Genomic DNA, 22238 nt, shown 5'->3' with positions numbered 1-22238 from the left:
ATAGACGGGATTAGCTGCGATGAACAAAGATTATGATGCGCTATTGAGTCATCTCTCAGAATGATGTCGGTAAATAGGTCAATGCTTCCTATCTTACTGCAGACTTTCTTAGTGTTATGTTTGGCAATCGCCGATGGCTTTTTGATCCTGATTGCGGGCGTCATTGTTTGTCATCTTGGAGACGGTCACGTGTTTCTTAAGAATCTTGGCGTTTCCTTTACAAAGTCCCATATGCCAGTGCAATTATCACTTGATCTCAGCGAGATAGGCAATTTTAAGAGAGATTAGTATTACGAGGAAGTGGCTGCTACAGTACAAGCTCCGTAAATTCTGGACGTTGAGTCTTTACGTTGGTATTCATGATAATGTACTTAATGTCTACAGAATGACATACGGGCTTGGCAAAATATAGTTTTTTTACTAGTTCCCTTTCTACTTATTTGAAGATGTACAAACTTCTTCACTAACTGTTTTCAGTAATGCAAAGAGAAGGTATGCTACGCAGGTCAGAACGAATGCGGATCAGGTAAGTGCAGATAGGGAATAACACTCGTAATCAGTGCGGTACGGCGGTGAAAGAACTGAATCAGCGGGTATGTCTGTGGCTAACAGATGACGCAAGCCCGTTAAACCATCGCTCACTGCCATAGACAGATTGTTCTTAACGACTATGCAAGATTCTATTTGTCGTATTTCTCTTAGCCTTCCTGAGTCGATGAACTAGTTATTAATGGTATCGACGATTGACATCACAACTTGAATTTTATGAGATGACAAATTAAACTTTCTGAGTACGCCAACTCCGACGTAAAACACTGACAACTCTGGTATTTCGACACTTACGTCCCCTGAGAAAGGCAAGAATCCTATCGGAAACGGGTGGTGCAGAGCAGACGGTACCCTGAAGACGAGGCGGCGGCTCACCTACCTGCCAGGGGGGCGGTGGCGGAGGCGGCGGGAGGCGGCGGCGGCGGGCGCAGCCGCGGCACAGGCAGAGGCGCGCGAACGTCCACTTGAAGCTGCGCGCCAGGATGTCGCCGATGTTGGACAGGTAGAGCAGGAACAGCGGCATGCCCACGATGGCGTACACGATCGTCGCCAGCTTCCCCCACTCAGTCTTGGGCGTCACGTTGCCGTAACCTGCCGGCACGCGCCGCCGTCACAGCTCAAGCACTTCTACGCTCTACGGCTAAAAATCAAATGGTTCAAATTGCTCTGAGCACCATGGGATTTAACATCTTGGTCATCAGTCCTCTAGAACTTATAACTACACTACTGTCCACTAAAAGTGCTACACCAAGAAGAAATGCAGATGAAAAACGGGTATTCATTGGACAAACATATTGTACTAGAAATGACATATGATTACATTTTCAAGCAATTTGGGTGCATAGATCCTGAAAAATCAGTATCCAGAACAATCACCTCTGGCCGTAATAACGGCCTTGATACGCCTGGGCATAGAGTCAAACAGAGCTTGGATGGCGTGTACAGGTACAACTGCCCATGCACCTTCAACACGATACCACAGTTCATCACGAGTAGTAACTGGCGAATTGTGACGAGCCAGTTGCTCGGCCACCATTGACCAGACGTTTTCAATCGGCGAGAGATCTGGAGAATCTGCTGGCCAGGGCAGCAGTCGAACATTTCCTGTATCCAGAAAGGCCCGTACAGGACCTGCTACATGCGGTCGTGCATTATCCTGCTGAAATGAAGGGTTTCGCAGGGATCGAGTGAAGGGTAGAGCCATGTGCCGTAACACTTCTGAAATGTAACGTCCACTGTTCAAATTGTCGTCAATGCGAACAACACGTGACCGAGACGTGTAACCAATGGCACCCCATGCCATCACGCTTCCAATGTGCGTTCACCTCGATGTCGCCAAACACGGATGCGACCATCTTGATGCCGTAAACAGAACCTGGATTGATCGGAAAAAAAATGACGTTTTGCCATTCGTGCACCCAGGTTCGTCGTCGAGTACATGATCACAGGCGCTCCTGTCTGTGATGCAGCGTCAAGGGTAACCACAGCCATGGACTCCGAGCTGATAGTCCATGCTGCTGCAAACGTCGTCGAACTGTTCGTGCAGATGGTTGTTGTCTTGCAAACGTCCCCATCTGTTGACTCAGGGATCGAGACGTGGCTGCACGATCCGTTACAGCCATGCGGATAAGATGCCTGTCATCTCGACCGCTAGTGATACGAGGCCGCTGGGATTCATCACGGCGTTCCGTATTACCCTCCTGAACCCACCGATTCCATATTCTGCTAACAGTCATTGGTTCTCGACCAACGCAAGCAGCAATCTCGCGATACGATAAACCGCAATCGCCATAGGCTACAATCCGACCTTTATCAAAGTCGGAAATGTGATGGTACGCATTTCTCCTCCCTACACGAGGCATCACAACAACGGTTCACCAGGCAACGCTGGTCGACTGCTGTTTGTGTATGAGAAATCGGTTGGAAACTTTCCTCATGTCAGCACGTTGTAGGTGTGGCCACCGGCGCCAACCTTGTGTGAATGCTCTGAAAAGCTAATCATTTGCATATCACAGCATCTTCTTACTGTCGGTTAAATTTCGCGTTTGTAGCACGTCATCTTCGTGGTGTAGCTATTTTAATGGCCAGTAATGTACTTAAACCTAACCCAAGGACTTCACACACATCCAAGCCCGAGGCAGGATTCCAACCTGCGACCGTAGCAGTCGTGGCGTTCCGGACTGAACAGCCTAGAACCGCTCTGCCACCGCGGCCGGCTCTACAGCAAAACTGTCCCATCAAAAGTGTCCAGAGACCCCTGTTAACGTGGAATTTAACACAAGACATCACGAGAGCGCTCCACCACTATAAAAGGAGGAGGGAGCATTGTGTTTTCTGTAGTATGGGACCGTCAGGAAACCTCAGTGACCCCGAAACTGGACAAGTCACGGATATCACCTCAGTAATAAATGCGCCACAGGGACAACCACAGCGAAACCAACACCAGGCTGAGCTCAAGTATTAGCGGGCAGAGACCATTGAGCATTGCGATTGGTAGTTGTAAATAATCGCATGAAATCAAAGGGAGGAATCATTTGCGAGTTGCATAGGACTACCAGCAGTGCAGGTAGCACAATGATTGTGCATAAAGAGTTAGGAAGAATTGTGTGGAATTGTTGAGCACTCTTTATAACATGCATTTCAGTAGTCTATGCTGTCCGCCTGCTTAGCTGATTGGTAACGTGCTTGCCTCCCATGTAGCGGGCCCGGGTTCGATTCCCAGCTGGCTTGCAGATTTTCTCCTCTCGTGGACTGGGTGTTGTGTTGTCCTCCTCATCATTTCATCCTCATAACCGGCACGCAAGTCGCCCTATGTGGCGTCGACTGAAATAAGACTTGTACTCGACGGCCGAACTTCCCCGGATGGGTCCTCCCGGCCGAAAATGTCATCATTTATCTGTAGTCTATGCTAAGCGACGGTTGGGCTGGGTTTGCCAGGTGCATGTGTAGTGCCAACAATGAAGGACAGATGAGGTCGGGTTATGGTATGGTGATGTTTCTCGTGGTTAGGATGTTGTTGACTGAATTCATAATCATATGAAAATATTTTACTGAGTACAGCAGATGAACTGTGTATAGCAGCATCTGTGGACAATAATGTTCCGGAAAAGAACTGGTGGGGCTAGATTCCCGACCTGAGCCAAATGAACTGTTGACTTCGCTCCAGACCCCAGCGTCCAGCATATCTACCTTGTGTGGTTTCGGCTCTTAAGGAAGGTCGGCTGCTGTTCCTACACAGACTCTGTGAAAGTGTCCACAGGACCACTGAAGCAGTCATAAAGGTGAATGGTGGACGTACCCCATATTAACGTTGACTAGTAGGTGTCCGGAAACTTTTGATCACACAATGTATAATTAAAATAAAACGGAAAACTAGTAAAGCGAAATATCGGTTAACACGAAATAATACTGCGATCGAAACATAACGCCATATAATCCCATGAAATTTCCATTTTTTGATACGAAAAAGAAGCCTGTCTTACGTTTTATGCACCTTTATCCTGCGACTGTGGTTTAAATGGCGGATTCTACGTATTAACACTACGAACAGTCGCTGTATAACGCTTGCTTTTTAAAAACATGAATTCTTCAATTAGCTGAATTTCGATCCACTGTAGTCTCTTCAAATATTAAGCCAGGTGCAGCTAATCTGTGGGTTCGTATCGTGACGAAGGTGGAAATCGGTGGATCATATAGCTTCTGTGTTTTAAGGCCGTAAATGAAGAATCCTGGTATTTTTTGTCACAAGTTATTAAGTTCCTGAAGTGGGGATGACAACACTTTTAAATGATCCATTAAGCACGTACATGGTAGATACAGCAATGAGATCCACTTTCCACAACTATTACTGTTCACAGCTTAAATTTGAGTACTTTTAGAAATAATATTATTTGCCTTCCTAACCTTTAATTTTTTAGGGATTTTGTCAGACACAATGAACGCAGTTTTAGTTATGTGAGTATGGTGACATATGTAGATGCAGTCATGTTGCTGCCCACATAACTTACCTTAATTATCATCACTTGTACATTCCCGCAGTTTTATAATCTTAAGGGGAGTTTGAGGGGAAATTTTTTTTCACATTTTGGAATTTTTATTTCATTATAAAATTTACTATTTTCCGAATAAAATTATATATATATATATATATATATATATATATATATATATATATATAATAACGAGATAAAAATCCGAAAATGTGGAAAAATATTCCGCTCCAACTCCCTTTAATATAAACTCATATGGGAAGTATTTTTTTAATATAATCTTCAGAGCTTGAAAATATTAAAATTTTTAAGTGCATTACTTCAAGATCTAATAAAATAGGTATTTTTTATGTAGAAGGGGGTGGATTGCTGTGTTATAAAGGATAAGAGTGTTGGTCATCTCCAGAAGAGGAAGGACACCAGCAAGAGGAAGTTGAAACTAAGTTTGAGAGACAAGCAACTTTCTGATGGTAAAACCATGAGAGGCAGGCTGACAGACTAAATGATTGATGAACTACAGCAGTATTATATGATGCCATTATAAATAATACTGAGGATTTTTTGAAAATGAAGCAGGCAGTATAGTCTACCTTCTTCCACAGACTGTCAACTGATGAAAAACCCGGGGCACCCCTTTGCCCTCCTGGACCTGATTCATGTTGCAGTTACCGCAATGCCCAGTACTCAAACAGTTCATACATCCATAAACATTCCATCCCACTAGCAGTCATGGATATCGTAAAAACTATTTACAGAGACCTGGCAAATCCTGAATTTCGGGAGAAGTGTCTGCACGGTCGGACTCAAAATCCCAATGTGTCGTTCAATAATCTTATATGGACTAACTCACCAAAAAGTTTTATTCTTCGAATGAAAACACTAAAATGGCGGGTCAGTCATGTTGTTATTGCTTTTAATGATGACACCATTGGTACGATGAAAGTGCTACTGCATATGGGAATTAATCCTGGAAAAACCTGCAACAGAGGACGGATGGACAAGGTTCGCATTGACAAAGCAGAGTATGCAACACAGATGCCCAGTAACGAGTCCAGAAAGAAGAAAATAAGAAAAGATCTAAAGGATATATACAATGTGATGCAGGATGCTTCTGAGTGACTAAAAATAAAATACATTGAGTGAGTTGCAGTCTTTTGAAACTTTAGAAGGTGTTCCGAAAATTTACATTATCTGTTGCATTTTTCCCTAAATCTCAGACACCACTTCGAGTAGAGTATTCAGATTTTCATGGAGTAATAGCATAAATATCCTGAGTATACTAAATTAAAAGATGAACATAATGTCATGTATAATTAAATTATTTGGGAAAATGTATGAAAAATAACACAAAATTTAACCGAGTAATCAAAAAATTGTATTTCCGAAAGCAATGGCATCAATGCAATTACTATCGGCCGGTAGGCTTACAACACACCATTTAATGTCCTGTTACAATTTCATATCAATTGTTACAGTGGTCCCTGAAATACAGGGAAGCCAGTCATTAAATTTAACATTATCGGGATAGGGTGTTCCAACTCCCCTTAAGTATGACTAAGTTGGGACAATAGGGTGATTTCACGTTTGTTTTGGGGCGGGGGGGGGGGGGGAGGGAGGTGGAATAATACGTGGGCAGCAGAAGAGTAATGCAGGTGGGTAATTAGGGAAGTAACTGGGAAAGTCGTGCGACGGAAAGAATGATGCTGTATAGGATGGTTATAATTTAGTGTGATTGTGAAATAATAGGGGTAGTGAGTAATTGGAAATAATGAGCCATAAGGTCAAGAGGGGAGAAATGGGTTGTAATAACGAATGAAACACTGGGTAGATGGGGAGGAGTTATGAAGTAATGAGGAAGCTTAGTGGTACACAAATAGAGGTGGTAATTGGGAACGAGTGTAAATGGATTCTATTCGCATATAGTGTTGCTAAGGGAGGGAAGGAATGAGGTACCTGTGTAGCTGAGAATGTAGCATAAATATGAGTTGATAAAGTAGTGAGATAATGGTGTTTCCGAGGAATAGATAAATTTTGACAGATTCGAATAATATAGAAGAGTGAAAAGACGATAATTTCATAAACAGGTATTGAAACAAAAAAAATCGCCCATTAAAGATGAAGCTGCATTTTTTAAGTTTCTCAGTGTAGGTAAGCATTTTACACAGATGCACTGATGAAATCTCCCGCTGTCGCTGCCACACCCATAATTATTGCCAAAAGACTGACGAGGTGCCCAGTCACCGGTCCCAGTTACAGGTAGCTTATAACGTCTTCCAGTACAACTAAAATTTCATTTTAATTATTCGTTTCATTACTGATCGAACTTAAGAATTTAAAATGCTGTCTTAATCTGCACAGTAAGCATTATAATTTTACGTTAATATGAGGTTAAAGATTTATCGCGGCGTATCTCATGGCGCTCAAAATAACCATATTTTACTCTTCCAGTACCTAAAAATGAGTGCATTTATAGACTTCCAATATGATTTACATATAACTTCCAATTTTTATGAACTTTTTTCGTTTACCGCTTGCCCTCCACCCACTCCCACAGTAATGAAAGGTAAAAGATTATCGCTGACTATATTTTTGCTGTTCATTCAGTAAACCTTCAGCATCAAGCGCGTCTTTTTAATTTGTTACTTCTTTAATACCAGCTCTATTCGCAACACACATTACAGACAATATACACATACACCGCTGAATGTAGTTACTCATTTGTATCACTGTCCGACATATGGTTCATGAGATAATGTCGTCATAAACATTGGTATGTGTGGAAGAATATCTTTTGCTTAAAAAAAAGCGCAAATTAACTAGACGACATTTATCCTATGTTTGATATTGAGAGCATTTAGCAAATTGAAACAAACATTATACACAGTTTGAAACCTGTTATAAACTGATTCTCGCTTACATTCATAACCTCAAGTACTTGCCGCGTTAACTGTTTTGTAAGGTTAGCAGAAGTCTGGAGCCTTACGTAAAGGAGTTCGCTGCTGTAAAGAATGAGAGGTTTTTCTGGTATCGACTAGTAAGTGCGAATATTATTTTTGGATTGACTCTGCTGCTCAAGGTGAGAGAATTAATACGTGAACAGATGAAACGGAATTATCTGCAATTATTGTGATGTTACGAGTGCCATCGAATGTATCTCGTTCTACGTTGTTGCACCATTACAAGCTAAAAAAAAGTCAGTATTCTTAAATTTTTGGAAAGTTATGCCATGTGGGTGCAGCAAAATACTGCATCATCTCAAAGTACGCTGTGCACACGTCTCCGTAGATCAGGTTAGCATAGAACGCTTGCACTGTACTCATTGACTTGAAGGCAGCTGGTTCGAGTCCCGATATTGGATGTAAGTTTCATTCCTAGTATTCGACGGGCAACGGAAGACGATTTGGTTTCCTACAGTACCCGATTATCATAATTTCCGGTAATGGCGCAGGTTATTTCCAAATGTGTCCAGAAGACTTCTCTATGAAACGGTTGGGGGGATCTGTCCGTCAGAACGGTCTTTAAGATTGGTGTCTACTTTCCCCTCAGCCCTCCCCCCCCCCCCCCCCCTCATCACTTTGAGCTGTTCGAGATGAAGATGCCACATGTTGGCATCGGATTTCACTCTTTCACTGCTTTATCATCATCATCATTATCGTCGTCGTCGTTGTCGTCGCCGTCGTCATCCTCATCCATGACAAATAACAACAACGAAACAACAACAACCATAAAAACTGAAATATGAAACTAAACTCTGCATGCACTTATACATTAACTATATTGAGCAATTATACTTCAGTTGACACGTAAACCGCTGAAACGTGGCACACTCAAAGGTTGCTTTCTGACTCATGTACTTTTTAATCATGTTTTAAGTCCGCATGAGTATCACATTTGATGTGTATTTCTTTTTTGAATACTGAGTAATTTGAACTAACACGTTCCTATCTCAGTTTTTGGAAAAGTATTTTTATGTCTGAGTTATCCCATTGCCCGACTACTAAGTGGTGAAGTTCTCAACTACATAGTCCTTGTTCCGCACTGCTACTGTAACGGTTCAGTTACATCCGTTTGTTCTATTTCGCCAGCCGGCCGGTGTGGCCGAGCGGTTCTAGGCGCTTCAGTCTGGAACCGCGAGACCGCTACGGTCGCAGGTTAGAATCCTACCTCGGGCATGGATGTGTGTGATGTCCTTAGGTTAGTTAGGTTTAAGTAGTTCTAAGTTCTAGGGGACTGATGACCTCAGATGATAAGTCCCATAGTGCTCAGAGCCGTTTGAACCATTTTTTTCTGTATCACCCTGAAACATTAAGTACAAATTTATGACAATGATAATGACTCTGAAACGTTTACTGAGTGGTCGGAGAAGGGCGGTATGTAAAAATGAATCTTTTTTTATTATTAGGTTTTTGAATATCTGTTTCATACTGTCATCAATGAATGAACCAGCTATCATTCAGGATCACTTCCCGATGGACATAGTACGAAAGTGGATGCAGTGGAGGCGTGCAACAATTGAGAGATTCGGCGACCACAACTGGTCGCTCTTTACTGAAGACTGAAGACTAAAATTTGATTGTATGGAGTGAACCACTCATTCTGTACTGCCCGCCTTACACAGGAGTGACAGGGGTCCAGCGAAGACATCCCTGATTTCAAAAATAAATACCTCGAAAACTAGGATCAATAAACGATTGCCAAAACGACACAAATATTGTGAAAGCTGGAAGAATTTTCTACAGAACTTTCGAAATAGTTCAACTGTCAACAGATAACGCTGTAATTGCAATACATAGTGTCTATAAATACACCATTTCAGCTCGGAACGAAAAGCTATATAGTTGAAACGTGAGAGGAGGTTATGAAATTGAAGGAAGGGGCTTAAATCATTCTGTTTCTAGTACTGGAATGTCATAGGTTAGATCACAGACCTACGGCAATATGCAGATACATGATTTCATGCTGCAAAGGCAGCGAATGTTAAAACTATTTGCAGTGTCTTCACAGAATTCCAACGGACAGACAGCGTGGCTGATGATCAAGCTAGGAATGTTGGCCCCAGAAAAACTTTAGTCACTCTTGAAAATTTCACCACGGTTTCTGAAATTACTCAGCAAAATCCAACAAAACCCATTCGAAGAATTGTAACACAGACTTGTTTGAAGAGTTATAGCACGCAGGAAATACAGAGACTGAACTTAAACATGTTCTTGTTCGAAATCCAGAGGCACCAGTCCGAACTCTTCGCGACAGAGGGCTGACTTAATGAACCAGATTCTTCCAATGATTGATAATGAAGGATTCGATGTTGGATGCATCTGGTTCACACATGAAGCACACTTCCAGGTCAGTGAAGAAAACTGGTGATTTTGAGGTTTTGAAATTTGCATCTGTGTGAAGTGCAACAGTTAAACTCTGTTTGTTCTGCGGTACGCAGTAGAGGAATTATGGGCATATTTTTCATGCGAAAAACGACCACTAGTGAACGTCACGTTGCTATTTTGTAACTATTTGTCGCCAAAGAGGCGCCGTTGGAAGATCTACCACGCACCTAGTGGTTCGAACAGGATTGGGACAGACCACGTCGCACCGGACAGGTGGTTTATTGTCTTGAAGAGTCGGGAATAGTCTTTGCTTTTGATTATTGAAAATATACTGGCGCAGGGATGGACTGCCCGCAATATTAGCCCGATTTGACATCTTCTAACGTCTTTATGTGCGGCACATTGAGAGATTCCCTCTACCGGAACCAGCCCACCACGCTGGACGAGTCTGAATCGGCGATGTCAATGGCACCTGGATGCTTCTCCGTTGAGACGCCGCAGAAAGTGATGTCAAATTCCTTAGTAAGTTTGCGCCACTTCTGTACTGCGAATAGTGGACTCTTCTAAAAGATTGCAGCGTGATTTCAGAGACTGCTTGCAGAGTTGCAGAGGACGAGTTTGATTACAAACGCTCATGCTGTACGAACTGCACAGCTTACAGGGCAATCGCTTAGCAGCTTTTCGAACTACTTCGAAACCTCTGTATAAAATTCTTACTGTTTTAATAACAAACATATCTTTTGCTTCACTCGTATATCTACCTTAGTTTCCCAGATATTTAATTTTGAAATCAGTGACTTCTTCAGTGGATATCCCGTAGTAGCCAGCTGGAGGTGCTGGATGAACTGTCTGTGGAGTAGGTACCCAATTCGTCAACACGTTTCGAGACTAGGTTCCAAAATAACAGAGAAACATATAGAGTGTTATTTGACGATTCAGGGGTTGTACATAGTCTCCACCCGCTTGAGAAACAACGCACAGAAGTTTATAAGCCATCTCAAAAGAAAGTTCTTTCTTTTCGATGATGTTCAACTAGCGCTTCACATTCGCTTCAATGTCAGTTACGTCGTCAAAGCTTTGTCCATAAATGTCATTTTGTGCTCTTCGTCGTTTCCTTGTAGGTTCGAGTTAATAACACCAAGTCTCGTCACTCGTTGTAAGACGTCGTTGTTGCCTGCCCTACATTGCTTACATCTTCCGCTCTCACAATCATATTCCGCACATCAAGACGATTCATTCGCACCCTAAGTCGATAAGATAAAGTCACTGATTTCAAGAATCATAAAAGAAGGTTGTATACATAGAAGAATCTTGAAGATACTAGAAGGTATCAGATAGATTATGTAATGGTAAGACAGAGATTTAGGAACCAGGTTTTAAATTGTAAAACATTTCCAGGGGCAGATGTGGGCTCCGACCACAACCTATTGGTTATGAACGGTAGATTAAAACTAAAGAAACTGCAAAAAGGTGGAAATTTATGGAGATGGGACCTGGATAAACTGAAAGAACCAGACGTTGTACAGTGTTTCAGGGAGAGCATAAGGGAACAATTGACAGGAATGGGGGAGAAATACGGTAGAAGACGAATGAGTGGCTCTGAAGGATGAAGTAGTGAAGGCAGCAGAAGATCAAGTAGGTAAAAAGACAAGGGTTAGTATACATCCTTGGATAACAGAAGATATATTGAATTTAATTGATGAAAGGAGAAAATATAAAAACGCAGTAAATGAAGCAGGCAAAAAGGAATACAAACGTCTCAAAAATGATATCGATAGGAAGCTCAAAATGGCTAAGCAGGGATGGCTGGATGACAAATGTAAGGATGTAGAGGCTTATCGCACTAGGGGTAAGATAGATACCGCCTACAAGAAAATTAAAGAGACCTTTGGAGGAAGGAGAACCACTTGCTTGAATATCCAGAGCTTTGATGGAAACCTAGTTCTAAGCAAAGAAGGGAAAGCAGAAAGGTGGAAGGTGTATATAGAGGGTCTATACAAGAGCGATGTACTTGAGGACAATGTTATGGAAATGGAAGAGGACGTGGATGAAGATGAAATGGGAGATACGATACTGCGTGAAAAGTTTGACAGAGCACGGAAAGACCTGAGTGGAAACAAGGTCCCAGGAGTAGACAACATTCCATTGGAACTACTGACGGCCTTGGGACAGCCAGTCCTAACAAAACTCTACCATCTGGTGAGCAGGATGTATAAGACAGGCGAAATATCCTCAGACTTCCGGAAGAATATAATAATTCCGATACCAAAGAATGCAGGTGTTGACAGATGTGAAAATTACCGAACTATTAGTTTAATAAGTCACAGCTGAAAAATACTAACGCGAATTCTTTACAGACGAATGGAAAAACTGGTAGAAGCCGAACTCGGGGAAGATCAGTTTGGATTCCGCAGAAATGTTGGAATACGTGAGGCAATACTGACCCTACGACTTATCTTAGAAAATAGATTAAGGAAAAGCAAACCTACGTTTCTAGCATTTGTAGACTTAGAGAAAGCATTTGACAATGTTGACTGGAATACTCTCTTTCAAATTCTAAAGGTGGCAGGGGTAAAATACAGGGAGCGAAAGGGTATTTACAATTTGTACAGAAACCAGATGCCAGTTATAAGAGTCAAGGGGCATGAAAGGGAGCGGTGGTTGGGAAGGGAGTGAGACAGGGTTGTAGCCTGTCCCCGATGTTATTCAGTATGTATATTGAGCAAGCAGTAAAGGAAACTAAAGAAAAGTTAAGAGTAGGTATTAAAATCCATGGAGAAGAAATGAAAACGTTGAGGTTCGCCGATAACATCGTAATTCTGTCAGAGACAGCGAAGCACTTGGAAGAGCAGTTGAACGGAATGGACAGTGTCTTGAAAGGAGGATATAAGATGAACATCAACAAAAGTAAAACGAGGATAATGGAATTTAGTCGAATTAAGTCGGGTGATGCTGAGGGAATTAGATTAGGAAATGAGACACTTAATGTGGTAAAGGAGTTTTGCTATTTGGGGAGCAAAATAACGGAAGATGGTCGAAGTAGAGATGATATAAAATGTAGACTGGCAATGGCAAGGAAAGCGTTTCTGAAGAAGAGAAGTTTGTTAACATCGAGTATAGATCTAAGTGTCAGGAAGTCGTTTCTGAAAGTATTTGTATGGAGTGTAGCGATGTATGGAAGTGAAACATGGACGATAAATAGTTCGGACAAAAAGAGAATCGAAGCTTTCGAAATGTGGTGCTACAGAAGAATGCTGAAGATTAGATGGGTAGATCACATAACTAATGAGGATGTTTTGATTAGAATTGGGAAAAAAAGCAGTTTGTGGCATAACTTGACAAGGAGAAGGGACCGGTTGGTAGGACATGTTCTGAGGCATGAAGGTATCACAAATTTAGCATTGGAGGGCAGCGCGGAGGGTAAAAATCATAGAGGGAGACCAAGAGATGAATACACTAAGCAGATTCAGAAGGATGTAGGCTGCAGTAAGTACTGGGAGATGAAGAAGCTTGCACAGGATAGAGTAGCATGGAGAGCTGCATCAAACCAGTCTCAGGACTGAAGACAACAACAACAACAACAACAACAACAACGATGTTGTATGAATTCATGTATGCGATATGCAAATAAGTAATAAATCGGAAGTGCGCACCGTGGTTGAAATATTCGAGGCTGTAGAGGCAGCGAACGATGTTTGTATACAACATGTATAACTATAATGAATTAAATCACCGATCAGTGAATCATACTTATGTACAACATGTACAATTATTATAAATTAAGTCACAATGGATCAAGTTGACAGTCAACGAGGATAATAACGCAGTCTTAACACACGTTTCAGTTTTTATAGCTATTTTAATCACAGAAGATGCAATTCTAGCAGAGCGAGCAGAACAGTCGCAGGGAACCTACAACCATTATACTGTGCATTCAAATCTCCTGCGAATAAATGGTTCACTAAGAAATTTCGCTCTCATAACTTTCTTACGTTAGTCTCGATAACGTACAGCGATGCACAGAGACTATTAAATTCCGAACAATTGAATACAGAAATGTGTCTAACTGAGACACGTTCAAACATGTGTGGCATTCTGCCACACGGTCGACCTTATCCCACGAGCCTCCACCAGCAAAAGACCTCGATGTCCGCCATGTATGCTCTGTCTTTAGTGATATCAGGTGACACCACTTTGCTTAAAAGAACTTCTGTTTTCCTGACCATTTGTATACACATTTTTCCACATGTTTTAAACATTTCAGTATATGTTCATTATACAATGTTGTTCACACACATTTAAAAGTAATTTAATTGCATCTACACGTTGTCCTATAATTCACTTTCTTATTTTCAACGGTTCACAAATCGGTACAGCCATTGCTATGTCAGACATGCCCCTTTATTCGTTCTCCCCGTTTCCGAACTACGTGGATCAAATGTTTTCTTGCAAATATTAGTATGCATATTTATTACTAAATAAACAGAGACAAACAAATATTAGTGTTAACTATCCATGTATTGACTAACTGTTTCGTGTGTTGTGGAGAATTTTGCTGGTGACAATCCAGTCTTAATGAGAGAGTTCTGTTCATAATCAATCGGCAGTTTTATTTATCTACATGCAAAATATGTTTTTGTTAGTGGCTATTATACACAAATAGTTGCTATATCATGTGCAATGTCAGTGTGTTGACACGTATTGTTAAGCTTATTAGATGAGGTTTTACAAACTATTGTTTACAGCTTATTCTATAAAATGTTGACAACATGGTGATTTTTTACTGGGACTGTTTTTATCTTCCAGTTTAAATATTTTATTGTTTTGTATTTTAGCTCCAAATTCAGCCAGAATCTCGACGTTTTAGCGTAATGTAGCCAAGCGGTTCATCAGGTCCACCTCTCTCCCCTTATCGGAAATTCGCTTAATATCCGCTCAGTCAGTTCTTGCCGTCTAGATTTGCTGGCCAACAGCAGGGTTCACGGAGCCGTCGCTACCAAAGATGTAACTTCACGCTACAGTGTTGCCTGTTATCTTACACCTGTTGTTCAGTAACAATTGGCACTATTTCAAAGCTAGTAAGATTGCTTGTATGGGAGGTAAAAAATTTGAACAGCATCAAAGCTAGAAAGATTGCTTGCATGAGAGGAGCCATTTGGACGGTCAGTGTATTTCGGTAATAATGATACGATGTAAGAATTTAGACATGAGAAATGCGACGTGCGATGGGATATTAATAAGACGATACATGTAAAATACCTGCGCGACAGATAAATAATCTGTGGAATTTAAGCATCTCCCTGCGAACTCGACAATAAAGATATACAGTCTGTATTAAGCTACGGCAAAGAGATAATTAATCCATGTTGGACATTGGAAGAGAGATATTCTATGTCGGATGGAGAGGAGATTGTTGGAAGCCGACATTAAGGCAGTAATCTATATTTTATGTTATTGAAGAAAATAAATACATATAAAAGCACAAGGAGTATCAGGTGTGTAGAGTCTATAGCCCTTAATCATTTGAAAATAAACATTCAGTGATTATAAAGACGCAAATCTTTCGGAAGTGTTGGGTTTGATGGTGTGAAGCTGCAGTTTTACACGGTTTTGGGATTCGTTGAAAATATTTCTCCGAAGACCTAAATAACTTCACGAACTAAAGTTGGACGCCACGTTCCATACACATGACGCGGCATAGCACTTGTCTGTACCGATCGATTTCCGTAGAGCGATAAATTACCTTTAGCGACTTCAGATGGAGAATTTCCAGTAAGGAGACTCAACGAGGCCTGCTACTGCGAAACGCATGTGGTATTACCGTATTCTGTAACTTGTGGAGAACAGTAAGCAGTATAGACTTCATAACCGTCGCAAACATAAGTAAAAGGACTCAAATGAAAGAAGCAGACAGTAAAAAGGAATCACTAAACCAAACCATAAATAAAAATAAAGTGAATAATAATACGCAATCTCATTAATAAAACGCTCATTAAACAACAGACAGTAGGTGTTCTAGTTTCACTTAGTATTTTGGAAACTGTTTTTTACGCCAGAAACAAAGCTTCTGCTATTTATTCCAATGTAGACTAAAATGGAACTGATACACTGTAATTTATAAATTTGATATATAATCTTCGGTTTCTGTCATTTCAAGCAAAAAGCACCGTTTCTTCGACCGTTAGTAAACGACTAAAGAAGACCACTACAAGTTAGAAGCGTTGTATTTAGATTTGAATAACAAAAGAAAATTTGATTGCAAAACGCGTTCCCTAGTATTTATTCCATAAGAACACTTATGCGTCATAAATATTTAAAAAAGTACGTGGGAGTGCTGATAAGAAATTACTTCGAATTTATTAGATGTAAAATCGTAAGCATTATTAAATAAAACGAATGTCTTTAGTATTCTACATATTTCTTATTCATATTTGCATATTCGTAGCCTGCAGCCGCTGGAAAGGCTCAGAATTGCAGCTCGTACCATGGCTCTGTGTAACGGACCTATGTCGATGCGTGAGAAAGAGCTTGCTGTTACCGAGTTCCGAATTCGAAGGGTTCGTCCACGTAACACACATGGGACATCCTCGCGAGAATGCCACACTAAACACGAGCTGTGCTACATTAGCAACCGGACGCCTTGTCTTCACTATCATCGATCATCCTCCATACAGTCCCGAAAAGGCAACATCCAATTTTCACCTGTTTCCAAAACTTATAGATATCTTCGAGGACTTCAGCTTGGTACTGTTGAGGCGGTTCGGGCAGAGGCGAGGTTGTGGCTCCGTCAACAAAGTCAAGCGTTCTACTGTGATAGTGTCAACAAATCACCCAGTCGTCGGGATAAATGTGCTCATCGCCAGGGTGACTATGTTGAGAAATAAATATGTGAACTTGAAGAATAAAGATCTGACACTTTAATGACGTTTGTTTAATTTAACAACCTTTGAGAGTTTTCACATAAATAATTCGGAGGCATTGCTTTTCAGCATATCCTCGTAAAAGTTTAAAACCGTGTGCCGGACTAAAGTTGACACTCGCACCTTTAACTGGCCTTGGGAGACCTCCTCGCTGACTGAAACCGTGAAGGCGGTTCCTGTGGTCAACTTTGTTGGCTCTATCGGTGACGGCGTTGCCTACAAAAACAATAGTCGTTACACGGATCCCAGTACAGCACACAGTTTTACTGTCTGGAAGTTTATAGCAATGCGTACTCTACTAAAGTTAAAAGACTGGTTGAGGACGAATGTAAGTAACTAATATTTTTCTACAAAGCCACGCTTTATAGGACAGTCTTCCAGTGACTGTAATAGCTATATCTACCGTGAGTGTATCGCAGTATTCGATGATGATGATGATGATGATGATTATGATGTGTGGTTTGTGGGACGCTCATAAGCCCGATCATCAGCGCCCGTACACATTCCCAGTCTGTACACAATCCAATCTAGCCACTTCCATGAATGATGATGGAATGATGACGACAACACAAACACCCACTTCCTGGTTCAGAGGAAACCCCAACCCGGCCGGCAATCGAACCCAAGACCCAGTAACCCAGAGGTAGCAACGCTAGCCACTAGACTACGAGCTGCGGACGCAGCATTCGAAAGTGAATGTCATAGCGTCATGCGATAGTCTTTAAACATTTTAAATACCTCATTTATAGAACCTTTACCGTAACACTGGTGGTGGTGGTGGTGGTGGTTAGTGTTTAACGTCCCGTCGACAACGAGGTCATTAGAGACGGAGCGCAAGCTCGGGTTAGGGAAGGATTGGGAAGGAAATCGGCCGTGCTCTTTCAAAGGAACCATCCCGGCATTCGCCTGAAACGATTTAGGGAAATCACGGAAAACCTAAATCAGGATGGCCGGAGACGGGACTGAACCGTCGTCCTCCCGAATGCGAGTCCAGTGTGCTAACCACTGCGCCACCTCGCTCGGTGGTCGTAACACTGGAGTCTGAAAACTGGTCGTATGGGAGGATTGTGATTCAACAACGAATACAGCCGTCTTTTACTCTATAGAAATACAAAATCGTGGGATTAGCAATTCTGGCCTTCCATTTACCGCTTGCTGTCCTTGAAATTGAAAATAACCATAATGTCGACATAAATAGCACTTCAGCAGTGTATTGGTGAAAAATCTTATGTTTTGGGGCTAAGTAACTAATCCTATTTGGGAACGCACTCTCATCCAATCGTACACAGTATATGACTACTTAATGCAGTTCACCGTCTCTGGTAATATGCATTGAGACATAGTAGCCGGAGCTGGTATTTGTTGCAAGCCGGAATAGGTATCGAGACAGAGCCGAATGGAATCGTAAAAGGCGTTATGCGAAAATTAACAATACTTCCCCTAATAGTTTCAGTTTTGATGCTACATACCTTAAATAATATGAAGAAGCCTTTTGAAGTACATTACAAAAGTGCGTTAGATCTGGTAACAATAGGGAGAAATCTGTCTCTTGAAATGGTAACGTGTACTCGATCGTGAATCGTTATCGAGCCACAATATGACTGATAAACTAAGTAGTATTTACAAACTGTACTGTGCCTCAGATGCAGATACGTCGTAGCTACCATTACGCTTCTTGAATTTATAAATAGTCTTTCGGGAGTGCGTAAAAAAATATTTAGATTTTGCGTGTTCTGTAATAAATCATAAATAATCCACCGTGTCTACACACGTGTTATAAACTCTTTCACGGAACCACGGTCATTATTACACCTGCAGTGCAACTAGTTAATGTCATTGAAAAGTGGTGAGAATACACTCGTTTCTTTCTGGACTTCTGAAATGTTACTCGAAACGCCGCCTACTCCTCATTCACGAGTAAGCTGATAAGACGGCCCATGCCATTTATACCCACAATGAGTGTACATATAGAGCTGTGGTTTTCGTTAAGTTATAGTGGATAATTTGACATATTTATGACGTATACCATTATTTTTAACTTTTATAGCTACCTATTGTGACCCACAGTACTTTGAGGTAATAGTATTAGGCATTGAGAACCTGACTGGTTTGATGTGGCCGCCACGAATTCCTCTCCTGTGATAACCTCTTTATTTCAGACTAGCATTTGCAACCTACGTCCTCTATTATTTGCTGGATGTATTCCAATCTCTGTCTTGCTCTACAGTTTTTGCCCTCCACAGCTCCCTTTAGTACCATGGAAGTCATTTCCCTCATGTCTTAACAGATTTCCTATCATCCTGTCCCTTCTCCTTATCAGTGTTTTCCACATATTCCTCTCCGATTGTGCGTAGAACCTCCTCATTCCTTACCTTATCAGTACACGTGATTTTCGACATTCGTTTGTAGCACCGCATCTCAAATGCTTCGATTCTTTTCTGCTCCTGTTTTCCCACAGTCCATGTTTCACTAACATACAATGCTACACTCCAGACATTCATTCTCAGAAATTTCTTCCTCAAATTAAGGCCAATATTTGATATTAGTAGACTTCTCTTGGCCAGGAAAGCCTTTTTTACCATGGATAGTCTGCTTTTGATGTCCTCCTTGCTCCGTCCGTCATTGGTTATTTTACTGTGTAGGTAGCAGAATTCCCTAACTTCGTCGTCTTCGTCACCATCAATCCTAATGTTAAGTTTCTCCCTGTTCTCATTTCTACTACTTCTCATTATCTTCGATTTACTCTCAATCCATACTCTGTACTCATTAGACTGTTCATTCCGTTTAGCATATCATTTAATTCGTCTTCACTTTCACTCAGGATAGCGATGTCGTCAGCGAATCGTTTCATTATATCCTTTCACCTTGAATTTTAATTCCGCTCCTGAACCTTTCTTTTATTTCCATCATTGTTTCCTCGATGTACGGATTGAGGAGAAGGGGCGAAAGGCTACATCCTTGTCTTGCACCCTTTTTAATACGAGCACTTCGTTCTTGGTCGTCCACTCTCATCATTCCGTGTTGCTAGTTGTATATGTTGTATGTAACCCGTCTCTCTCTATAACTTATCCCTACTTTTTTCAGAATTTCGAACATCTTGCACCATCTTTTACTGTCGAACGCCTTTTACAGATCGACAAATCCTATTAACGTGACTTGATTTTTCTTTAGTCTTGTTTCCATTATTAACCGCAATGTCAGAGTTGCCTCTCTCGTGCCTTTACTTTTCCTAAAGCCAACCTCATCGTCATTTAGCGCATCCGCAATTTTCTTTTCCATTCTCCTGTATATTATTCTTGTAAGCCACTATGTGTGGAACTTCAGCTTCATCAAAGAGTAACAAGATAACAGCGTGGCAGACCACATTGGCGCTATCCAACTAACGTCTTGCCTACCTTACCAAATGTAAACATACTCGTAACTCAGGAGAGGGTTCGGCTGTTTACCTGTGCGCTTGAAGCTGATCAGCCTATGCTCCGGTGTTGTAGTGATCACACCCCTTGCTCTTGACGCTGACCAGACATCCACAATTTATACGGTTGGGGTTACTGTTTATGTTTACGACGAATATCGCCAGACTGTTAGAGGAGCGGTGCGGTTCTCTGCGGAAAGATAATGATAACGCCGTGCCCTCACGATCTGTCTCTCTGAATACTATAAAATAATCAAAAATCTTTAAGTGTGAAGAATCAAGTGCGCTAACAAGAAGCAACTAAAAAACACTGTTAACATACCCTATGTCACTACGAAGAAGCCTGAATTTACTAGCACCATAAGCCATAGTAGTGTCACGCGAATACTATGAGTAGATGCAAACGTATTTTATTCTTTCCACTTTTTTCTCCATCAACATCTTCGTGACAACGACTTTCAAAACGGTCACAACTCTTCTACACCGCGCTAGGTGGCACAATGGGTAGCACACTGGACTAGCACTCGGGAGGACGACGCTTCAAACCCGCGTCAGGCAATCCTCGTCTTGGGTTTCTGTGATTTCCCTAAATCGCTTCAGGTAGATAATTCCTATGAAAGGTCACGGCCTACTTCGTTCTCCGTCCTTCCCTAATCCGATGGGACATATGGTTCAAATGGCTCAGAGCACTATGGGACTTAACACCTTAGGTCATCAGTTCCCTAGAACTTAGAACTACTTAAACCTAACTAACCTAAGGACATCACACACATCCATGCCCTAGGCAGGATTCGAACCTGCGACCGTAGCCGTCCCGCGGTTCTGGACTGCAGCGCCTGGAACCACACGGCCACCAGGGCCGGCGATGGGACCTATGACCTCCCTATTTGGTCCCTTTCAAAATTCAAACAGCTCTTCTGAAGATGTCACGAAAACTGCAAATTGATGTGGTCTTTCTTTCCAAGCTCCAAGCTCCAAGCTCCAATTGAATCTCAATGTAGACAAGTGTAATGTGCTGCGAATACATAGAAAGAAAGATCCATTATCATTTTGCTACAATAGAGCATGTCAGCAACTGGAAGCAGTTAATTCCATAAATTATCTGGGAGTACGCATTATGAGTGACTTAAAATGGAATGATCATATAAAGTTGGTAAAGTAGATGCCACACTTACATTCACTGGAAGAATCCTAAGGAAATGCAATCCGAAAACAAAGGAAGTGGGTTACAGTACGCCTGTTCGCCCACTGCTTGAATACTGCTCAGCTGTGTGGGATCCGTATCAGATAGGGTTGATAGAAGATATAGAGATGATCCAACAGAGAGCAGCGCGCTTCGTTACAGGATCATTTAGTAATCGCGAAAGCGTTACGGAGATGATAGCTAAACTTCAGTGGAAGACTCTGCAGGAGAGACGCTGAGTAGCTCGGTACGGGCTTTTGTTGAAGTTTCGAGAACATACCTTCACCGTGGGGACAAGCAGTATATTGCTCCCTCCTACGTATATCTCGCGAGGAGACCATGAGGGCAGGCCGCAGTGGCCGAGCGGTTCTAGGTGCTTCAGTCCGGAACTGCGCTACTGCTACGGTCGCGGGTTCGAATCCTGCCTCGGGCATGGATGTGTGTGATGTCCTTAGGCTAGTTAGGTTTAAATAGTTCTAAGTTCTATGAGACAGATGACCTCAGATGCCAAGTCCCATAGTGCTCAGAACCATTTGAACCATTTTTAGACCATAAGGATAAAATCAGAGAGATTAGAGCCCACGAGGAGGCATACCGACAATCCTTCTTTCCACGAACAATGCGAGACGGGAATAGAAGGGAGAGCCGATAGAGGTACTCAAGGTACCCTCCGCCACACTCCGTCAGGTGGCTTTCGGGGTATTGATGTAGATGTAGATGTAGAAGCTGCTGATTACGTTCGAGGTTACGCCAACAATCGGTGGGCAAATCAATCTTCACAGTACGAACTACTTATCAGTTGAAGGACCACGCTGGCTGAGAGAAGCGAATAATTGACCACGTTAGTGCGTCAACGAGTGATGG

The 22238-nt window shown here is 41.8% G+C and overlaps 1 protein-coding gene across 1 annotated transcript in view; it reads right to left on the bottom strand.

Annotated features, from left to right (window-relative positions):
- Positions 1-22238, bottom strand: part of LOC126267937 (TWiK family of potassium channels protein 18-like) — a 359878-nt gene that overhangs the window by 100226 nt on the left and 237414 nt on the right. The window contains exon 3 of the mRNA XM_049973248.1: positions 929-1140. Within this exon, the coding sequence (XP_049829205.1) occupies positions 929-1140 (212 nt within the window). The remainder of the gene's footprint in view (positions 1-928; positions 1141-22238) is intronic.

This window comes from Schistocerca gregaria, chromosome 4 (assembly GCF_023897955.1).
Source record: "Schistocerca gregaria isolate iqSchGreg1 chromosome 4, iqSchGreg1.2, whole genome shotgun sequence".
Lineage (NCBI taxonomy): Eukaryota > Metazoa > Arthropoda > Insecta > Orthoptera > Acrididae > Schistocerca > Schistocerca gregaria.
The sequence above is the reverse complement of the archived record's forward strand: the minus strand, read 5'-3'. Positions and strand labels throughout refer to the sequence as shown.